Source organism: Scyliorhinus canicula, chromosome 3 (genome assembly GCF_902713615.1).
Source record: "Scyliorhinus canicula chromosome 3, sScyCan1.1, whole genome shotgun sequence".
In the NCBI taxonomy this organism is placed as follows: domain Eukaryota; kingdom Metazoa; phylum Chordata; class Chondrichthyes; order Carcharhiniformes; family Scyliorhinidae; genus Scyliorhinus; species Scyliorhinus canicula.
The window spans coordinates 201,687,747-201,710,154 of record NC_052148.1 but is presented as its reverse complement, the minus strand read 5'-3'; the positions used below and the strand labels follow the sequence as shown (position 1 = coordinate 201,710,154).

The following is a 22,408-nucleotide window of genomic DNA, read 5'->3' as shown; positions in this document are numbered from 1 at the left end:
TCGGGACTTGGGGGAGGAAACCGAAGCACTCGGAGGAAACTCACAGGGGGGCTGGATTCTCCGATTTGAAGACTAAGTGCTGACGCTGGCATGAGAACAGTTGTGTTTTACGCCTGAAAAAATGGTGCAAAAGCTACACCGATCCTCCATCTGGTGCGGGGCTAGCAGGCACGCAGCGTTTAGCCCCCCTGGCTTTACCTACGGATACGGCCGGGGAACTGCCGAGTCCGTGGATACGCATGTGCATGGCAAAGGCCTGCAGTGGCTGCACTGCGCAACATGACGGCGGCTGCACGCAAACCCGGCCTGCCAAAAATACCCCCCTCCCACCCTGTAATCAGCCTTGCCACCCCTGGGACACCCCCCACCAGTGCCCCAACCCCAACCAAAACCCCATCTGCCCGCAGAACAACTCCCCCACCCCAACTATGGCGGCGCTGGACTCCAGCAGTCGCCACGCCGGGTTCACGGAAAAAAATAGCACACGTGTCCCACGCCGTTGGGAACTCAGTCCATCAGGGCCGGAGGATCGGGGACGGCCTCAGATGAAGTCCTGAGGCCGTCCCAACGGCGTGGGAGTACGTCGTTTTCAAGGGGGCAGAGCATTGCAAAAGCGGCGCTGTCCCAATTATAGCAGAAATAGGTATTCTCCGGCCAATCGCCGAATGCGATTTTGGCATTGACAACCGGAGAATCCCCCCCAGACTCTGCACAGACAGTGACCCTAGCCGGGAATCTTACCTGGGTCCTGGTGCTGTGAAGCAGCAGTGCTAACCTCTGTGCTACCGCAAATGCACTATCCATTGCAGAAAGGTTCCACATTTGGCCCTTAATCTTAATTGAGGTAGTGGTGGAATTGTTAAATTTGATTGAGTGTTGTCCAGATAAGAAAAGGATAATGGGTGAGGAATTCTTGTACCTGCTGGACAAGTATGTGGGAGGCATTATTCCAGTTCTTAAACAGTTTTGCTTTTTCAATCACAAAACTGTTTTTCCTTTTCAACTACCCCTAATAATGCTTTGAGCAGGTGAGAAGGGATGAACTGGCACCCTCTATTCTTCCGCCTCGGTTGGTCACAAGCTTCTTTTTCATGAGGACGCGTCCTTTCCAATTCAGAATGTTTTGAATAATTTAAGCAATGAGCAATAAGGAGCCAATCAAACAACGTTTTCTGGAGTCTAAAAGAAAGAGCAAATTTATTAATCACTGAACCCGAGGAAAAAAACGAAAATGTGGCATTAAATATTCGACGTTCATACAATCATTTGGTCGCACACATGCACACACGCACGTAGACACATGCACACTACACGCACATGTGTGCGCACACTCACAGTTAGAGTCTAATAGAAAAAAGGCAAAAGAATATATGATTAAGTGTCCTTTGATTGCAGAACGGTGGCGCAGTGGTTAGCACTGCTGCCTCATGCCGCCGAGGATCCAGGTTAGATCCCGGCTCAGGGTCACAGTCCGTGTGGAGTTTGCACATTCTCCCAGTGTCTGCATGGGTCTCACCTCCTCAATCCAAAAGATGTGCAGGCTAGGTGGATTGACCACTCTAAATTGCCCCTTAATTGGAAAAAAAGAATTGGAAACTATAAATTTATTATTAAAACAGTGTACTTTGATTGTCCTTGAGGCATGAATTTTAAATATCATGGCCAATTTAGGTAAGTTGATTTCTTGGATGCGATCAGACGTAGACGATGTTGCATTTTTTTACGAGATCTCAGTTCCCTGGTAGGTTTCTGGTATAGTTGGTTTCTTGAACCGGGCAGCCCATTTATTCCAAAAGAGAGAGGGAGAGAGATCATCCATCAGCTTGTTTCCACAGATTTCTTTGACACTGTCTGTGTCACTTGCATTATCTCTCTCTAGTGGCTAGCAGCGTTACCTTGAAATACTTTGCCTATAGTGTATTCCCAAGCGGTCTTGTGTGTGCCGACATGCAGCAATCATTTTTCATAGCCTCAAAATAAGGGGAAGTAGATTTAGGACTGAGCTTAGGAGGAACTTCTTCACCCAAAGGGTTGTTAATCTATGGAATTCCTTGCCCAGTGAAGCAGTTGAGGCTCCTACATTAAATGTTTTTAAGATAAAGATAGATAGTTTTTTGAAGAATAAAGGGATTAAGGGTTATGGTGTTCAGGCCGGAAAGTGGAGCTGAGTCCACAAAAGATCAGCCATGATCTCATTGAAGGGCGGAGCAGGTTTGAGGGGCCAGGTGGCCTACTCCTGCTCCTAGTTCTTATGTTCAATATACAGTGGGCGGGATTCTGTGATCCTGAAGCTAAGTTTTGACGCTGTCAAAAACGCCGTCGCGTTTCTCGACGGCGTCAACACGGCCTCAGGATCAGCAATTCTGGCCCCTACAGGGGGCCAGCACGACACTGGAGCAGTTCATGCCGCTCCAGCTGCTGCTCCTGATGTCAACTGGGCGCCGCAGGATACACGCATGCGCAGTGGCACTGGTGCCAATGCGCGCATGCGCTGGCCCCGACGCAACATGGCTACAGGGGCTGGCACAGAAGAAAGGAGGCCCCCAGCCAGAGAGGCCGGCCCGCCGATCGGTGGGCCCCGCTCGCGGGCCAGGCCACATCGGGTGCCTCCCTCGGGGTCGGAACTCTCCCCCCGACCCTTCCACGCCGATTTCCCGCCGGTTGAGAGAAGGTGTGGACGGCGCCGGCAGGACTCGGCTTTTTTATGACAGCCGCTCGGCCCATCCTGGGCCAAGAATCGGCGGGGGTCCGGGTAGAGTGGCCCCCGACCGGCGCCGCGCCAACCATGCCAGCGCCAATAGCGGCCATTCTCTGCTCTGCGGGGTGGCGTAGCGTGATTCGCACCGGTCGCGTGGATTGTCCAGCCCGGCCCCGGACTGAGAGAATCCCGCCCAGTATTTTGCATTTTTGATTTCTCTTCCTTAGGCAAGGGTTTCAATGGGTGCCGAGATGATAGGAAATGTCTCTCTCTTCACGTAACTCTGAGGGTGATTGGTTGGCAATCATCTTCATCTTGGGAATGTGGCCTTGAATTATTAGCAGTTGAATCTATCTCAGTTCAAATTGCAAAATTTCCAATCCATTGAAAGTTTAAAATCAGAATTTCCAAAATAAAGGGACATAGCCTCATAACAATAGTCATTCAGTAATTTCTCCAGGACATGTGCTTGTTGTACAAAGATAGAATTGAATGTGCCATGACTCCACACACAGCACATCAGAGGCAGGGAGGTCATTTATAGACAGTTACAAACTTTCTGCAGACAGACCATTCTGGCCTTAAAAAGGATTCTTAATTGCTCACCAGGACTAATTTTACATTGGAATTAGAAAAGTATCATCTTAGTTCAAAATAAAAGAGATTTTGAGGAATCTTTGATGGAGAAAGAAAGGTTTGCTGCAGTGGACTCAATTCAGTAATTTGCCAATTTATTTTGCAGCTAAATACATTTCTCCATTGTTTCAACATGAGAAATGGTGGTTAGCAAAATAGAAAAGATTAAATTCATCATCATGTTTTATGGAGCAACCATGAGCAGTGTTAATATCTGGTGTGAGTGCACACTGAAAAAGGGGAAATGTTGACACAAAAAACGAGATGTTATGTTCCTGTTTTCTTTCTTACGCGCTTCCCATTGAATTTCCAACGGCTACTGAGACAAAAATAAGAGCAAAGTTGTGGTGGCTCGAGGCAATACTGTATTAGCTTCTCATTAAACAAAAGGTGTTTATTGAGAACAAGGATAACTATATACAGGCATAGGGGTCACTGAAACACGCATCATTCCCCAACTCCCGTGTCCACACTGCTCGGGCCTCTGCTCCCAGGGCTCCATGTTTTGTCCCCATTGGTTAGGGTCACGCACTCACGCACAGTAGGCCTCGGGCCAGTCACGTGGATGACCCCTTAAAGGGGCCTTGTACCACATCCTCCCACCATAAGTCCCTCAGTAACATATATAAAACATGGGTCATTTGCAGTCAACTATGTGCAAGGAAAAATTGAGACAATAAAAAGAGGGAGTCCATAACAGCCCATCACAGGGTTAATCTATCAGGATATTTCTTAGGCCTGGTAGACCAGCTCAGTCCCTTAAGTGGCTCCTCCACCAATGAGGTAGTGTCATTGTTAGCAGCAGGAGGTTGCTTCAAGGATTCGACCAGTACTTAGAGGGTGCCCTCATATCCAGCTCCCTCGGGGTGGCCGGTGGGCCTTCTATGGAACTTCCCAATTCTCTCAGGTCCAGCTCTGCCGTGATAATGACAGCTGGATCCACCTGTTCAGCCATTGATGGTGGCCTCTCGGCTCCGTACATGGTCTATGTGCTTTCACACTCGTCTGCCTTGTAAGTCCACCACGTATGAGTCTGGACCAAACTTTGTCACAATTCTGCCAAGTAACCACAGTGGGTCCAATGCGAAGTTCTGTACATGTATCAGGTCGGCAATTTTAAATGACCCATTTCCTTTTACTGAATCACGAAGCTTCTTCTGGGAGGCCCACTGCGCTTCCACAATCCCTGTCAAATTGGGGAACACAAGATCTAACTGGCTCTGGAAGTGATGACCCTAGAGGAGCAGTGCTGGTGTCACTCCAGTGGTGGTATGGGGTTATACACGAGAAGGAAGTTGGCTAACTTCAAGTGTGATGTGGCGATGCCGGCGTTGGACTGGGGTGAGCACAGTAAGAAGTCTTACAACACCAGGTTAAAATCCAACAGGTTTGTTTCAAACACTAGCTTTCCACAAAGCTTGGACGGGATTCTCCCGACTTACGAAAAATCGGAGAATAGCGGGCGGCGTAAATTTTTACGGACACGCTGTACCGACGCCCTCCCACTATTCCCCTCCGCCCCCCCCCCATGCCCGCCTCCCGACACGAATCGCTGCCCGCCGTTTTTTTACGGCGAGCAGCGATTCACTCCTGGCCGATGGGCCGATTTCCAAGGCCTTTACGGCCATTTTTACAAGCGTAAAACACACCTGCTCTCACCGTTCGTAAAAACGGCCGTAAAGTCCCGTTCTCGGGAACCATGGCACCGATTGGCACGGACGTACCACGGTGCCCACCGATCGCGGGCAGCGGGTACTTACCCTGCGCACTCTTTCTCCCTCCGCCGCCCCGCTGGATCCATTCGCGGGGCGTCTGAGGGGCATACCGGCCCGTGCATGCGCGGGTTTCACGCATATGCGTGATGACGTCATCTGCGCATACATGGGTTGGAGTCATCCAATCCGCGCATGCGCGGCTGACGTCATCTGACGCGTCAGCTGTCGCTAACTTTGGCTAGCGGGCTTAACGAAATTCGTTAAGCCGCAATGCCGGAGTTCACGGCCGCGCGATGCTAGCCCCGACCGGGGAGATGAATCGGTTCCCGGTCGGGGAGGGGGGGGGGGGGGGGGGGGCGGAGGCTGGCGTCAAACGGGCCCGTTTTTGACGCCAGCTTCCCGATTTTTCATAATTCGGGAGAATTGCGCCCCTTGTGTTTGAAACAAACCTGTTGGACTTTAACCTGGTGTTGTAAGACTTCCTACTGAACTTCAAGTGTAACAGTCTGTTAGACTGTTTCCTTATTGCAGACTTGATCTGAACTTCTCTCTCTGCTAATCTGTTTAAGGCTGTGTGGTAGGGGGCTGTTCAAATGTGGTGGATGCTGTTTGTTTTGAAAAAGTGCTGAAATTCCTCACCGTTAAACGCTATGCCATTGTTGGACACCAATACCTCGGGAGGGCCATGCATAGCGAAGAAGCGATGCAAGGTGTCGGTGTCAATAGTGGCTGCTGGCATGGTCGTCCCCGCATCCTGAACATCCAACCACGTGGAGTGGGCATCCACTAGTATCAGGAACATTCTTCCAGGGTAAGGGCTTACAAAATCAATATTAAACCTCGTCCATGGAAGACCAGGCCATGGGTGCAGGTGGACTGTGTGGCAGCAAGGATTGCTGTGTCTGGCAGAAATCACACTGGTGCATTAGGCCCTCGGTATCCCTATTGATGCCGGGCCACCATATGTAGCTCCTGGCCGGCATTTTCATCTTAGTCTGGCCATGGTGTGCACTGTGCAACTCTTGCAGCACTGGCTCTCTTGCTGGGGGTGGCACCGCCAACCGGGACCCCCAGAGCAAAACTCTGTCCTCACAACTGAATTCATCTTTTCTGATGAGGTAAGGTCTGAACTGATCCGGGTGGTCCTGGTGCCACCCAGTCAGGATTATTGCTTCACTTTGGAGACCATGATGTGGAGATGCTGGTGTTGGACTGGGGTGAGCACAGTAAGAAGTCTTACAACATCAGGTTAAAGTCCAAAAGGTTTGTTTCGAATCACTAGCTTTTGGAGCACTGCTCCTTCCTCGGGTGAATGAAGAGGTGGGTTCCAGAAACATATATATAGACAAAGTCAATGATGCAAGATGATACTTTGAATGCGAGTCTTTGCAGGTAATTAAGTCTTTACAGGTCCAGACAGTGCGACTGGAGAGAGGGATAATCACAGGTTGAAGAGGATGAATTGTCTCAAACCAGGACTCATCTGGCCTGAGCCTGTGAAACCCTACCAACTGTCCTGGCTGGACTCCCTTTGTCCCTGTTGACATGGGTGCGTGCCTTGTAACCATACCGCTCCATAGTTGGTTTACCTCACCCTCTTGTACGTATTGAGGCTTTCAGCACATTCGGTTGCCTGGGCTATTTCAATTGCATTGTCTAGGGTAATCTTTGTCTCAGCCAGCAGTTTCCTCTGCACATTGATGTCATTGATGCTGCATGTTAAGCGGCTGCGCAGCATGCCATTCAACGGAGTGCCAAATTTGCAATGCTCAACCATTTGGTGGTGTTTGGCAATGAAAGCCGAGGTCGACACTCCTGGTTCCCTGGCAGCTGAATTAAACCTGTATCGCTGCAATATGATGGAGAGGGTTGAAATGCTCCTTCTCAAACTTTACCAATAAATCAAACTATTTTGTGTCGGGGACCTCCAGGACGTTACATTTCCTATGAGATTGTAGGATTGGGGCCCATAAACCATCAATAAAATAACCTTCTGTTTATCCTCCCCCGTGATTTTGTTGGCAATAAAGAAATATCGGAGTCGCTCAATATATTGGCTCCAGTCTTCGGCCCCCTGATCGAACGGGTCGATTTTCCCAATCGTTGGCATGGATCTCTTTTTTTTTAATCGCTACTTTTGACTTAATCCCTTCCTCCACGAATTCTGAGACTAGCGATGACTTATGATCATTGTTTGATTTAAGCTCGTCGCCATGGGGGTGACTCGAAAGCTTCTTGTTTCACCAAAAGGGGTTTATTGAGAGCAAGGACAATTATATATATATGCACAGAGGTCGCTGACACAGGTCTTCACTCTATGACTCTGGGGTCCACAATTCCCGAACCCTGCTTCTAGGGCCCCATGCTTTTTCTCATTTGGTCGGGGCTCACGCACTCAAGCACGAGAAGCCCCAAGCCGATCACGCCGATGGCGAGGGATTGTCTCTTAAAGGGGCCGCGATGCCACAAAAGCACTGCAGATGCTGGAGATCTTAACTGAAAACAGAAAGTGCTGGAAAAACTCAGCAGGTCTGGCAGTGTCTGTGGAACAAGAAACAGAGGTTTCTGTTTATTGGGTGCGTGCAATTACTGTAATATGTACTTCCGGTCGCTGCTGGCCATGAAACACGATTTCATGCTGGCTAACCAATTACCAGGTGATGTGTTATATGAGTTGGTTTAACACTGACTGCAACTGGATGCAGTAAGACGAGAAACAGGCTTCCGACACAGGAGATGGTTCAACACTGTTTTATTGAACCTGCTGATTGCTGTACATAATCTGCTGTGGGTTGACACTCTATTAATCTACACTGATAACCTCTGTCTGGCTTGACCAGACTAGCTCTGTCACATGGAGATGGTGCTCACTGCACTGTGCACCCTGACTATCTCGGTAGCTGTATCCAGTGAGAAGAGGCAGAGTCTTGATGCCTCGTGTGTTTTATAGTGGTGGTGTCCCCTGCAGTGTCCTGTTTGGTGATTGGTTGTTCTGTGTCCTGTGTGTTTATTGGTTATTCTGTGTGTCAGTCACTGCCTGTCTGTATCTTATTATATACATGAGTGGATATTATGACACCGGGTACCAGCGTGAAAGGCGTGCTGGGAAAGGCTCAGTGCTGTTGGAAAGACTGGGCACCGGGAAAGTGGAGGGTGCGGGCTGGCACTTCTATTGGGCTCCATCAAGGCAGACAGTTGCTGCAGGGCTGTCTCAGGAAGCTGTTGCTCGTTCTGGGTGAGTGTGCTTAACACTCAATTTGGTTCTGTTTCGTTACTTAGCTCTGGAGTCGCCAGGTATCGTTAAGATACCGCCACAAGTTTCAAGGTCAAGTTCAAAGCAATAAAACCATACACCAATTAGTAAGTTCAAACAAATGAGTTTATTATAATACAATTATAAACTACTTATGCACATGCTAAGATGACTAAACTATTCCTACCACTAAATAGACCAATACTTATCTGAATAAGGAACTGCCGGATCAGGGGACAATAGCCTCTTGCTCTGCACTGGGTCCGCAGACTTCAGGTTGGTACGGGTTAAAAGGGGCCAGGAGTGTCTATCTCTGGTAGCGATCGTTGTGAGACACCTACTTGCTGGCGGCTGCTGTCCGAACCTCTCCTCTCTCTCAGTCAAGGTCTTCTTCGGTAAAGGCTGGTCGAGAGGGCTGGTCAAGAGAGGAGGGCTGATCAACAAGAACAAACTGAGTTTGGGACCTGTCTTTTATAAGTCCCAGGGCTTCGCGCCCTTTTGGGCGGACCCTCTATCTGCTGGAGATCGATTGGGTCTCTTCCCAATCGATTTGTTTGAATCCCCCCAATACTGAGGCTGTCCCTCGGCTACTGGGCGGGCCTTCAGGTGCTTTGTCTTCGAACCCCGCTGGTGCCGGGGTGTCTGGCTTCCCATACAATGTTGCAATCACTTCTCTATTTGTGTCCATTGTCCCTGGGATCGTTCCATTACTATGTTAACTGTCCCGGAGATTGCCTCATTAGTATGCGGAATGTTCGTTTCGGTGCTGTCTGCTCTCTTAGCAGACAGAATACACATTGGCTTGGTGCAGCCTGCTTGTGCTGCAAACTTTGTCCATTTTAACCTGCAAGCTTTACGTTCCTCCATTTTGTATTGAGGGAATGGCCAACTTCGATGGCTACAAAGCTACAGACCTGCACAAATAAAGTCCAACAAACTGTGTCTATGCAGCACAGCCAAACATCTAACAGCAGTATTCAGCACCCAGACATTTATTTATCAAATTGCACTCCAGATATTACATTCTGCCAGGATCAAGATTGAAGTGAAAACGTAAAGGCCGCCTGGCCGATTGACCTGTCCGCCAACCGTAACGGTGGACGGGCCATGTAAAATCACTTTATTAGACTCCTTAATTGGACGTCTTCTCGCGTGATTTTACACGCTGTCATGTCGGGCACATGCTCCCTCAAACCACATCAAATACGGGCCAATGTTTCGAGTCCAGTATGACTCTTCTTCACTGGGATTGATGGATTATTGTTAGGTCAGGATATTAAGGATTACAGAACCAAGGTGGGTCAATGGAATTAAGGCACAGATCAACCACAATCTAATTGAATGGCAGAACGTGCATGGAAGGTTTAATGGTTCACTCTTGTACCTATGTTACTATATTCCTATAAGCCTCTGCTTCCTTCCCACTGGGCAGCTTAATTAATGATCGTTATTTGCTGCTTCGATTTTTTGAAGCACATTCACAGTACGCGAGGTATATCACCAACAGTGACAACTCAGAACATTCGTCTTATTACCACGTCTGCTGTGTGTAGAGTTCATCGTCACGGAAAATCTGAAATGCTGCTAAAGAGAGAATTAATGCCCTGTTGTCACTACATTTCCCATTTAAAAATAATTATTCAGAGATCCACTATGCTGAATACCACCACCAACTAATTTAAAGATTCTAAATGATTTGGGGAAAAGCAGATGTGTTCTCTACTTTCCCCTTGTGGTAATCTCTACCACCAGAAAATTGCCAGTAGACTGCATTCTCATTGTTGCAGTTATGGGAATGTTCTCCTTAACAATCTCATGGAGGAGCAGCCTTGCTAATATCGCAGTTCTGTCAAAATGATAAATGAACAACTTTTGAAAGAATCTTATTTTATTCATTTTAAATAAACTAACACACATTTCCTCTGATGTGGGCGGCTGCCTGTCACTTACCTGTTTCTGCATTTCTGAAGCCTTTTGCAGGCAGCCTATGGTACAGCGACAAACATCAATACTGCTCATGTAAATCCACATACTTCTAAAGTGAGACAGGATCAACTTGGGGGAGCGGTGAGGGTGGGTGGTAACGATTGTTAACAGTTCCTCCTCCAGAGGGAGAAGAGTATATTTTATTCATATTTTATTGATGTGCTTTAAAAATAGCAGTTATTGCTCCTGGACAAAATATTTGTTAAATTCTGACTTCAGTTATGTGGAGAGATTGGAGAAGCTGGCGATGTTCTCCTGAGAAGGAGATTGCACAGGAATGTTTATTTTGAGGGGGTTTCATAGTGTAGACAGGCAGAACATGATCCTCGTGGCAGAATGGTCAATAGCTGGAGGAAAAAGATTTAAGATAATTGGCAAAAGAATTGGGGGGGGAGGATGAGGAGAATTTTTTTGCGCAGTAAATTGTCATAGTCTAGAATTCACTGCCTGAAAATAGGGTGGAAACAGATTCATTCATAATTTATTATTATTGTCCAAAAGATGTACAGGTAGGTGGATTAACCATGATTTTTTAAAAAATGCCTTTCAGTGTACAAGACTATGCAGGTTACGTGGGGTGATGGGGATAGGGCAGGACAATGGACCTAGCTGGGATGCTGTTTCAGAGGGTCAGTGCAAACCTGATGGGCCGAACGGCCTCCTTCTGCACTGTAGGGAGTCTATGATTCTGTGAATAACTTTCGACAGGGAATTGGATAAGCACTTGGAAAATAAAATTTTGCAGGGGCTATGGGGAAAGAACAGGAGAGTGGAACTAATTGGTTAGCTCTTACAAAAGAGTATGATGGGTCAATGACCTCATTCTCTGCTGTCTGGCTCTATTTTCATAATTTATTATTAAACAGATTCAAAACTAAGAACAAACATTGGCATTTTGGAGATGATACTCCGCCAATGTTAGGATAGGGGGAGGGGTTTGCTGCCATTAACTCCACTAAATTTCACAAGGTTAGGGGGCGGTTCCTATTTTTGTATGGGAATAGTGAGCACCTGCACTATGAGGGGTGTATCTAAGAGGGGTATATCCAAGGTTTCAGGAATGATTCGGATTTTGCCCACCCACTCTCCACAACCCCACCCCCCTCCCCCAATAGTTTTGAAGTGGGAAGATAAAAAGAGAATGGCAAAACAAGTCTCACATTCTTTGGAGGAGTTGAGACTTGCATTAGGTTCCTACATAAAGCAAACTAAATTGGCTTTTAATGCTCTGATTCATTTCAACAGGTTATTCAACACAAAAAAATGAAACAACCACATCAATGATTCATGCAACCCAGTCAGCTCACACTGAAAATGGCCCATTTATTCCATTATCTACGGCAATCACACATCATGATCTCTGTACCAACAACTGCCTCACATTGCGAGAAAGTAAACAAGCGTCACCAACAATTTCCCCAAATACGCCAGCAACAAAGATTCTAGACGATGGCCATATAGAAAATGCTACAAGTATCAATGCCACCAATGAATACCTGAGGAACAGAGTGGAGAATTCCCAAAATACGCCGGCAACAAAGATTCTGGATGATGTCCACAAAGAAAATGCTATAAGTATCAATGCCACCAATGAGCACCTGAGGAACAGATCGAAGAATCCTACATACCTGTGGATCTCTTCACCAGCTCCGAACACTATTTCAAAGGCACCCTCGGGGAACAACAAAGTCATTTGGATGATTGTGCTTCCAATTCTGGGTCTTGTCCTAATTGGTTTACTGATTGCCTTCCTGATAAATCATACTCACGGGAAAAAACAACGTAAGCAACAATGTTTTGTTCCATTGATTTGCGTAAACAAGTTTAGTACAAAATAGTGTTGTATTTAAAAGAAGCATTAACAGAAAGGCAACCAAATAGTTGACCTGTACACAATGAAGTGCTGTTGAGGAGTGTTGTTCTGAGTTTGGCAAAAGGCGCAATGGAAAGAGCTGATTTTACTGTTCTTTGATGTTGATGGAAAGTAAACCTAGGCAGCGAGAACAGGCAACTGATCTGACCCCATCAGTTCCGAGGCCAGCGGGTTTGGTTAAAATTACCCCCAAGTTGTGGAGCAGGGGAGATGCAACTTTACTCCCATCGCTCCCTTCACATGCTCCACCTGCAAGCAATTTCAGGGGAGACCCATTCAATGAACAAACAAAACAATCACATTTTGATTTACCTATTTGTTTGAACAAGCTTTTTTTAAATTGAAGTCTTGATACATTATGCACACGCTAGTTTTTCCTTTTTAGCTACAGTGCCCGAGGAGCACACAACCAAACCCAAATTTTAACCAGGAGGCAATGATGAGTGAGGGGCCAATAGTATGAGGTTCACCAAGGTACAGGCCATTTTAATTTTTGGGGTTCATTTAAATGTTCCAGAGCCACTTTCTACGCAAAACCAGCATCAATGGTGAGCTCAGCGAGTGGATGCAGCAAAAGGCTTTGGCTCAGAACCTGTTGTAATGGCCCCTGGATTTGGATGTATGGCAGGAGGTATTTGATCACAGCCTGGGAAGGGAAGCCTTGGGCTCCAAATTGACTGTGGGACCCAAAATGATGCCCTACCAAAGCAAATAAAAATAATACATTGCTCACTTTTGTGGCCCTCTTCTGGGCCTGCAACTTTATGCCTGATATTTCTAATGAGGCCGGCACTGGACACCAACATAGCTCTTGTTAAAATGTGCTGAAGTCTGAATGACATCAACAGATCTTGACTGTTGAATTCCAACGAGTCCTCACTTGCCTGAAGCAAGGCATTTTCTGGTTGGCCAGTAAATGCTTTTTAAAATGGCATGTGCACAAGGTCAGCAAGGATCAGGTGAGTAGACCTCCACGAGGATTTTAGCCCCAGCACATCCTACTCTTGTCGGGCTCAAAGGGTTAAAATCAGGGGTATATAACGTTCAATAATAGTTGAAAGACTAACGTGTTGTAATGGGAACTGTTGTTAAGATTTTGTTTTTCAAATCTCTGAGGATGCAGTTGTTTATACCCAGTCAGAGAGTATACAACACTCATTAAATATTACACAATTCACAATTCTTTAGAGCAGTCAGAAGAAAATAATGCATTACGGAAAGTTCTCAAAGGGATTGAGAATGAAATATCTAACAAGCTCTTCATGAAGAGGCACCTGGAGCAATCAATCTGTCCCAGATCATCATTTATTAAGAAAGGTTTTAACTAACAATTAAAAAAAAAATTTTTTAAATAAATTTAGCGTATCCAATTATTTTTTTCCAATTAAGGGGCAATTCAGCGTGGCCAATCTGAACATCTTTGGGTTGTGGGGGTGAAACCCACGCAGGCACAGGGAGAACATGCAAACTCCACACAGACAGTGACCCAGGGCTGGGATTCGAACCCGAGTCTTCAGCACCGTAGGCAGCAATGCTAACCACTGTGCCACCGTGCTGCCCATGGTTTTAACTAACAATATCCACAGTTCGCCAAATGCAGCTTTTTGATCTTGAATGCTGAAAATAATTCTCTCCAGTTTTCAATCTATATCTCTTTCCCGTCCTACAATCCGATGACATGAAAACTCTTGAAGATTCAAAGGACTCACTTCTGAGCAACCAGTAGACCAAGAACTGTATTTGGTCATTATATTCTCCAGCCCCTAAGAAGACACAATTCCATGTATAAATGGGACTATAAATTTTAGAAACCATTCGTTAAAAAGTCAATGAAGTGAATTCTCTGCCGATGGGATTCTCCGTTCTGCCAACAGCGGACCCTCGCCCGCAGGTGAGGGTGGCGTGGGGTGGCTACAATGGGAAATCCCATTGACCGGTGGCTGGAACAGAGAATCCCAATGCCAGTGGCGGCACACTGCCAAGAAACACGGCTGGAGAGCCGGAGAATTCATCCCAATGACTGATCTGAATAGGCCCTAAATCCTGCAACTATCTTGCAGCATATAAAAAGTGTGCTCCTAATTGCTTTAAAAACTGCAGTGCTAGTTATTCCCAAGCTTGTTATCCTCTCCCTATGTTTAACAGAAACAATTTTTACAGAATTACATAGAATCGATACCATAGATACAGGTCACTTAGTTTAACCAGTCCATGCCAGCATTTAGGTTCCACTCGAGCATTCTCCCACCTTTCTTCATCTCACTCCAACACCACAACCCTTATTTCATTCTCCCTCCTATGTTTAACATCCTGATGCACTATCAATTACCACAAAGACAAGAGTAGTGGAATAATCGAGGCTTTATTGAGCAAAGATGTTGTGCCTCCTGTAGCTGGAACCAGAATGGCTGCTGTATGGGGAGCACACACATTTATACGCCGCCTACTGGGCGGAGCCAGCAGGCAGCGATTTACCCATGTACCTCTCTTATACGTGTCTTACCGTAATACATATAATCCGGCTAGTGGTGACTACCACATTCAACCCCTGTTAAAAAAAGAGTCCGGCGGGGTGGTGGAAAAAAAATTACAAGTTCAGTCTGTCAGGGGCCTTGACCCTCCTCTGTGATTGCCTCAGTCCTGGTGGTGATGTGGACGCCGACTTGGTCACCTGTGACTCCGGGGGTGTGTTGTCCTCCTCTTCGTCACCCCTGAGTGCAACCAGTGGGAGGACGGATCCTCCTGGGGCGGGGGCTGCGATGAAGTTCGCTTCGGGGGAGGGCGAGAGGCGCAGGGGTAAATGAGTCAACCGGGGGGGGACGGTGTCGGGTCGGGGGCCGTGGGTGGGGATCCAGCGGGTGCCAGGTCCCAGAGGGAGACTGTGTTCTGGCACCCGTAGGCGTACTGCGGGTTGACGTGTAGGAGGTGGACCCTTTCGACCAAAAGGTCTGACTTATTGGTCCGCACATGCTTGCGAAGGAGGACGGGTCCAGGAACTGTCAGCCATGTTGGGAGCGAGACCCCGGAGGTGGACTTCCTGAGGAAGGAAAAGTGACGTTCATGTGGGGTCTTGTTAGTCGCAATGCTGAAGAGTGATCAGATGGAGTGGAGCGTATCGTGGAGGACCTCCTGCCAGCGGGAGACCCGGAGACTTTTAGACCTCAGGGCCAGCAGGATGGCCTTCCAGACTGTCCTGTTCTCCCTCTCCACCTGCACGTTTCTCCGGGGGTTGTAGGTTGTAGCCCTGGGGGTCCTGCTCGAAGCGATGCCCTTGCTGAGCAGGAACTGATGCAGCTCATCGCTCATGAAAGAGGATCCCCGATCACTGTGGACATTGGTGGGGAAGCCGAACAGAGTGAAGGTGCTGTGCAGGGCTTTAATGACCGTGACAGCAGTCATATCGGGGCATGGGATGGTGAAAGGGAATCAGGAGTACTCATCAATCACGTTCAGGAAGTATGTGTTGCGGTCGGTGGAGAGGAGGGGCCCTTTGAAGTTCATGCTGAGGCGTTCAAAGGGGCGGGAGGCCTTCACCAGGTGCGCTCTGTCTGGCCGGTAGAAGTGCGGCTTGCACTCTGCGCAGACCTGACAGTCTCTGGTGACAGCCCTGACCTCCTCAATGGAGTAGGGCAGGTTGCGGGCCTTGATGAAATGGAAGATCTGGGAGACCACCAGGTGGCAGAGGTCATAGTGGAGAGCCCGGAGTCGGTTCACTTGTGCGCTGGCACACGTACCGCGGGATAGGGCATCAATCGTTGAGCTTCCCCGGGCGATACAAAATCTCGTAATTATAGGTGGAGAGCTCGATCCTCCACCTCAAGACCTTGTCGTTTTTGATCTTGCCCCGCTGTGTGTTATTGAACATGAAGGCAACCCACCATTGGTCAGTGAGGAGAGTGAATCCCCTGCCGGCCAGGTAATACCTCCAATGTCACGCAGCTTCCACAGAGGCTTGGGCCTCCTTTTCGACAGAGAAGTGCCGAATTTCGGAGGCATGGAGGGTGCGGGAAAAGAATGCCATGGGTCTGCCCGCCTGGTTGAGGATGGCGGCCAGAGCTACGTCCGATGCATCGCTCTTGACCTGAAAGGGGAGGGACTCATCGACCCCGTGTATCGTGGCCTTGGCGATGTCTGCCTTGATGCGGTTGAAGGCCTGGCGGGCCTCAGCCGTCAGGGGAAAAACTGTGGACTGAATGAGTGGGCGGGCCTTGTCCGCATAATTAGGGACCCACTGGGCGTAATAGGAGAAAAACTCCAGGCATCGTTTCAGGGCCTTGGGGAAGTGGGGGAGGCGAGTTCCATGAGGGGCCACATGTGGTCTGGGTCGGGCCGTAGAACTCCATTTTCCACGACATAGCCAAGGATGGCTAAGCGGTTGGTGCGGAACACACATTTCTCCTTATTGCATGTGAGATTAAGGAGTTTGATGGTATGGAGGAATTTTAGGAGGTTAGCATCGTGGTCCTGCTGATCGTGGCCGCAGATGGTGACGTTATCTAGGTACGGGAATGTGGCCCGCAGCCCGTACCTGTCCACCATTCAGTCCATCTCCCGTTGGAAGACCGAGACCCCAATAGTTTTTTTAAAAAATAATTTTTATTGAAATTTTTAGAAAATACAAAATATAAACATCTTAACTCTATTAACATACAACCGCGGTAACACCCCATGAACAATACCCCCCCCCCCCCCCAGCTTCAAGAGCAACTTCAAACAAAAGGAGGGAACCAAAACAAAGAGAAAGAAAGAAAAAAGGAAAAGAAACAAAAAAGAGAGAGAGATAGCACCATCCACAAGTCCATGTGCACAGTTCTCCCTCCCCCCAATCCTTCCCCCCCCCCCCCCCCCCCCCCCGGTTGCTGCTGCTGTCGGCCTATTTCCCTACCGTTCCGCCAGGAAGTCCAGAAACGCCTGCCACCACCTGAAAAACCCTTGTACTGATCCCCTCAGGGCAAATTTCACCCTCTCCAATTTAATGAACCCCGCCATATCCGAGATCCAGGCCTCCACGCTTGGGGGCCTCGCATCCTTCCATTGGAGCAAGATCCTCCGCCGGGCTACTAGGGACGTAAAGGCCAGGACACGGCCTCTATCGCCTCCTGCACTCCCGGCTCCACTGCAACCCCAAAAATTGTGAGTCCCCAGCCTGGTTCAACCCTGGGTCCCACCACCCTCGACACCGTCTTTGCTACTCCCTTCCAAAACTCCCCCAGCGCTGGGCACGCCCAAAACATATGGGCGTGGTTCGCTGGGCTCCCTGAGCACCTAGCACACCTGTCCTCACCCCCGAAAAACCTACTCATCCTTGTCCCAGTCATGTGGGCCCTATGCAGCACCTTGAACTGTATGAGGCTAAGCCTCGCACAGGAAGAGGAGGAATTCACTCTCCCCAGGGCATCCGCCCACGTCCCCTCCTCAATCTCCTCCCCCCCGCTCCTCTTCCCATTTCCTCTTCAGTTCCTCCACCGGGGCCTCGTCTACCTCCTGCATTACCCGGTATATGTCCGAGATCCTCCCTCCTCCAACCCACACCCCCAAGAGCACCCTATCCCGCACCCCTCGTGGGGGCAGCAAGGGGAACCCCTCTACCTGCTGCCTGGCAAACGCTCTCACCTGGATGTACCTAAACATGTTCCCCAGAAGGAGCCCAAACTTCCCCTCTAACTCCCCCAAGCTCGCGAACATCCCCACCCACGAACAGGTCCCTCAACCTCCTGACCCCTGCCCTGTGCCAGCCCAGAAATCCGGCATCGATGCTCCCTGGGACGAACCGATGGTTCCCCCGTATCGGGGCCTCCATCGAGCCCCCCATTTCTCCCCTGTGCAGTCTCCATTGCCCCCAAATTTTGAGGGAAGCCGCCACCACCGGGCTCGTGGTATACCTCGTTGGAGGGAGCGGCAACGGCGCCGTTACTAGCTCTTCCAGGCTCGTGCCCACACAAGACGGCGCCTCCATCCTCTTCCACGCTGCCCCCTCCTCGTCCATTACCCACTTACGCGCCATCGCTGCATTGGCCGCCCAGTAGTACCCGCAGAGGTTGGGCAACGCCAGCCCCCCCCCTGTCCCTGCATCGTTCCAGGAACACTCTTCGAACCCTCGGAGTCCCATGCGCCCACACAAATCTCGTGATACTGCTGTTGACCCTCCTCAAAAAGGCCTTCGGGATAAGGATGGGTAGGCACTGGAACAGGAACAAAAACCTCGGGAGCACCGTCATCTTGACGGACTGCACCCTCCCCGCCAGTGACGGCGGTAACATATCCCATCTCTTAAACTCCTCCTCCATCTGCTCCACCAATCTTGTGAGGTTGAGCTTGTGCAGGGCCCCCCAGCTCCCCGCCATCTGGACCCCTAGGTACCTGAAGCTCTTCCCTGCCTGCTTCAATGGGAGCCTACCAATCCCCTCCTCTTGATCCCCCGGATGCACCACAAACACCTCACTCTTGCCCAGGTTCAGCTTATACCCCGAGAAACCCCCGAATTCCCTAAGAATCCTCATCACCTCCGGCATCCCCCCCCACCGGGTCCGCCACATACAGCAACAGGTCGTCCACATACAGCGACACTCGATGCTCCTCCCCACCCCGCACCAGGCCCCTCCAGTTCCCTGACTCCATCAATGCCATGGCCAGGGGCTCAATCGCCAACGCGAAGAGCAAGGGGGACAGGGGGCACCCCTGTCCCGTCCCCCGATGCAGCCAAAAGTACTCCGACCTCCTCCTATTTGTGGCTACACTCGCCATCGGGGCCTCGTAGAGCAGCCTCACCCATCGGATAAACCCCTCCCCAAACCCAAACCTCTCCAACACCTCCCACAAATACTCCCACTCAACCCTATCGAATGCCTTCTCCGCGTCTAATGCCACCACTATCTCCGCCTCCCCTTCCACAGCGGGCATCATAATGACGTTGAGGAGCCTTCGCACGTTTGTGTTCAGCTGCCTTCCCTTCACAAACCCCGTCTGGTCCTCATGTATGACCCCAGGCACACAATCCTCTATTCTAGTGGCCAGGATCTTTGCCAGCAGCTTAGCATCGGCGTTCAGCAGCGAAATCGGCCCATATGATCCACACTGCAGAGGGTCCTTGTCCCGCTTCAGGATCAAGGAAATCCGCGTCCGTGACATAGTTGGGGGCAGAGCCCCCCCCTCCCTTGCCTCGTTAAAGGTCCGGACCAACAGGGGGCCCAGCAGGTCCAAATACTTTTTATAGAATTCAGCCGGAAACCCGTCCGGCCCCGGCGCCTTCCCCGACTGCATGCTCCATATCCCTTTGACCACCTCCTCCAGCTCGATCGGCGCCCCTAGTCCCTCCACCTGCTCCTCTTCCACCCTCGGGAATCGCAACTTGTCCAAGAAGCGCCCCATTCCACCCCCCTCCACCGGGTACAGTTCCCCATAGAAGTCCCTTAAGACCCCATTGACATCTACCCCCCTCCGCACCACCTTCCCAGCCTTATCCGTCACTCCCCCAATCTCCCTGGCTGCATCTCGCTTCCGGAGCTGGTGCGCCAGCATCCTGCTCGCCTTCTCCCCGTGTTCATACACCGCCCCCTGTGCTTTCCTCCACTGGGCTTCCGCCTTTCTGGTCGTCAGTAGGTCAAATCTGGCCTGAAGGCTACGCCTCTCCCCCAGCAATCCCTCCTCTGGGGCCTCCGGCCGAGACCCCATTAGTGATGTCGAAGGGAACCTTAACGAAGTGATAGAGGTGGCCATCTGCTTTGAACGCAGTGTATTGGCGGTCCTCCAGGCGGTTGGGGAGCGGGTGGTAGGCGGACTTCAGATCCACTGTGGAAAAGACCCGATACTGCGCAATCGGATTGACCATGTCATATATGCGTGGGAGGGGGTACACGTCGAGCTGTGTGTACCGATTGATGGTTTGACTGTAATCAGTGACCATCCTGTGCTTCTCCCCAGTCTTTACGACTACCACTTGAGCTCTCCAGGGGCTGTTGCTGGCCTCAATGACCCCCTCCCGCAGAAGTTGTTGGACCTCCAATCTGATGAAGGTCCTGTCCTGGGCACTGTACCGTCTGCTCCTGGTGGCGACGGGTTTGCAATCCAGGGTGAGGTTCGCAAACAAGGAAGGTGGATCGACCTTAAGGGTCGTGAGGCCGCAGACGTTGAGGGTGGGTACGGGTCTGCCGAATTTTAAAGTTAAGCTTTGGAGGTGGCACTGGAAGTCCAGGCCGAGTAACAGGGCAGCGCAGAGGTGGGGGAGGACGTAGAGCCGGAAGCTGCTAAACTCTACGCCTTGGACGGTGAGGGTCGCGATGCAGTACCCCCGGATTTCCACGGAATGGGATCCGGAGGCCAGGGAGATTTTCTGGGTAATGGGGTGTACCGCGAGGGAGCAGCGCCTTACTGTCATGGGGTAGATGAAGCTCTCTTGCTCCCGGAGTCAAAAAGGCAAGTTATCTCGTGCCCAGCGATTTTCACCATCGTCGTCGCGGTCCCGGGGTTGCGGGGCCGGGACTGATCCAGGGTGATCTAGGTGAGCTGCGGCAGATGCTGGGAGGTCCCGGACCGGTCAGCGGTGGTGGAGGTAGCGACAGGCGATGAACGGCCAGACGAGCAGGCGTCCTGCAACGCCGGCCAAAATGGCGCCGAAGATGGCAGCGGCCACGAGGCGCACATGGCGGGCAACATCAAAAATGGCGGCGCCCGCGTGGCCTGCGGAGAAGAAGATGGCGGCACTCACGGGCCGCATGTGGCTTGCGAGGAGGGAAATGGCGGCGCCCCTGGGTCACACGTGGAGGGTGTAGGAATGCCGGGCCTGGAAACAGCGGTCACCGACCGGGCCTGGCAAACAGAAACAAAGTGTCCCTTCTTTCCACATCCGTTGAAGGTGGCACTCCGCGCCGGGCAGCTCTGCCGGGGGTATTTGTTCTGCCGCAGAAATAGCACTTGGGCCCCCCAGGGTTGGCTGGCTGCCACGCGGCGCAGGCTTGCGGTGAGCTGGAGTCGGCAGCTGGTGGGCCCCACGATGCCATGTCGGGGGCGTATGACTGGATGTCACAGGAGGCCACTTCTAATGACTTCGCGAGCTGCCTAGTTCCCGCAAGATCAAGCGTACCCCCTTCCAGTAGGTGCTGGCGAACGTACGCAGACCTCATGCCCGTAACAAATGCGTCTCGGATTAAAAGTTCTGTGTGCTGGACTGCCGAAACTGCCCGGCAGTCACAGTTCCTCCCCAGGATGTGCAGGGCACGCCAGAAATTTCTAGGGACTCACCGGAGAGTTGCTGTCTCGTTGACAGGAGGTGCCTGACGTATAGTTGGTCGACTGGCCGAACGTAATGTCCCTTCAGGAGCTCCATCGCTTCGGAGTAAGTGGGCGCATCCCGGATGAGAGGAAAAATGTCAGGGCTCAGCCGTGAATAAAGGACTTGGAGCTTCTGCACGTCCGAGGGTTCCTCAGCGGATGTTCGGAGGTAGCTTTCAAAGCAAGCTAGCCAGTGGTCAAAGGCGGATGTAGCGCTGGCTGCTTGAGGGCCCACCTGCAGGCGATCAGGCTTGATGCGAAGACCCGTCTTTTTAAAAATTTTTGCTCAACAAATTGATGCACTATCAATTACCACAAAGATGAGAGTAGTGGAATAATCGAAGCTTTATTGAGCAAAGATGTTGTGCCTCCTGTAGCTGCTACCAGAATGGCTGCAGCACCGGCGGGCACACACATTTATACGCCACCTACTGGGTGGAGCCAGCAGGCAGGGGTTTACCCATGTACCACTATTATACGTATCTTACCGTAATACATATAATACTGCTAGTGGTGACTACCACACATGCTTCCCCTTAAATGCAACAATTCTATTTGCTCCCATGGTAACAAGAGTCCACATTCCCACCAATCTCTTGGTAATCTTCTGAATTCTCCAATCGATTTCTTGGTAGCTACCGTATATTGCTACCCTCTAGCTTTGCCCTGCCCCTTCTTGAGTTGAATTAGTACAGTACCATTGGTTCCATTACGATTAATGTTCTCACCTCACAGTGCCCACTTCCAAAGCATTTTTCTCTTAAATGTTCCGAATGTCATTGGAGAATTGATAATGACCAGTTTAAAAAGCAGACACCCAGCAATGCTCCTAGTCTCAATTGAGATTTGAATTCTGTCTTCATTCAGACACGAATTTACTGAGCATGAAGGAATTGGGCCAACACTGAGCATTTAGTAAAGTAGAAAGCCAATAGAGTAGAGAAGGTTCAGCGAGAGTTCTGACTTTGATTAAATTTTTC

General features: G+C 50.1%; 1 protein-coding gene across 1 annotated transcript in view; it reads left to right on the top strand.

The window, feature by feature from the left end:
• The window catches only part of LOC119963224, a 105,684-nt gene that overhangs the window by 19,009 nt on the left and 64,267 nt on the right, over positions 1–22,408 (top strand). The window contains exon 2 of the mRNA XM_038792000.1: positions 11,534–12,070. Coding sequence (XP_038647928.1) covers positions 11,534–12,070 — 537 coding nt within the window. The remainder of the gene's footprint in view (positions 1–11,533; positions 12,071–22,408) is intronic.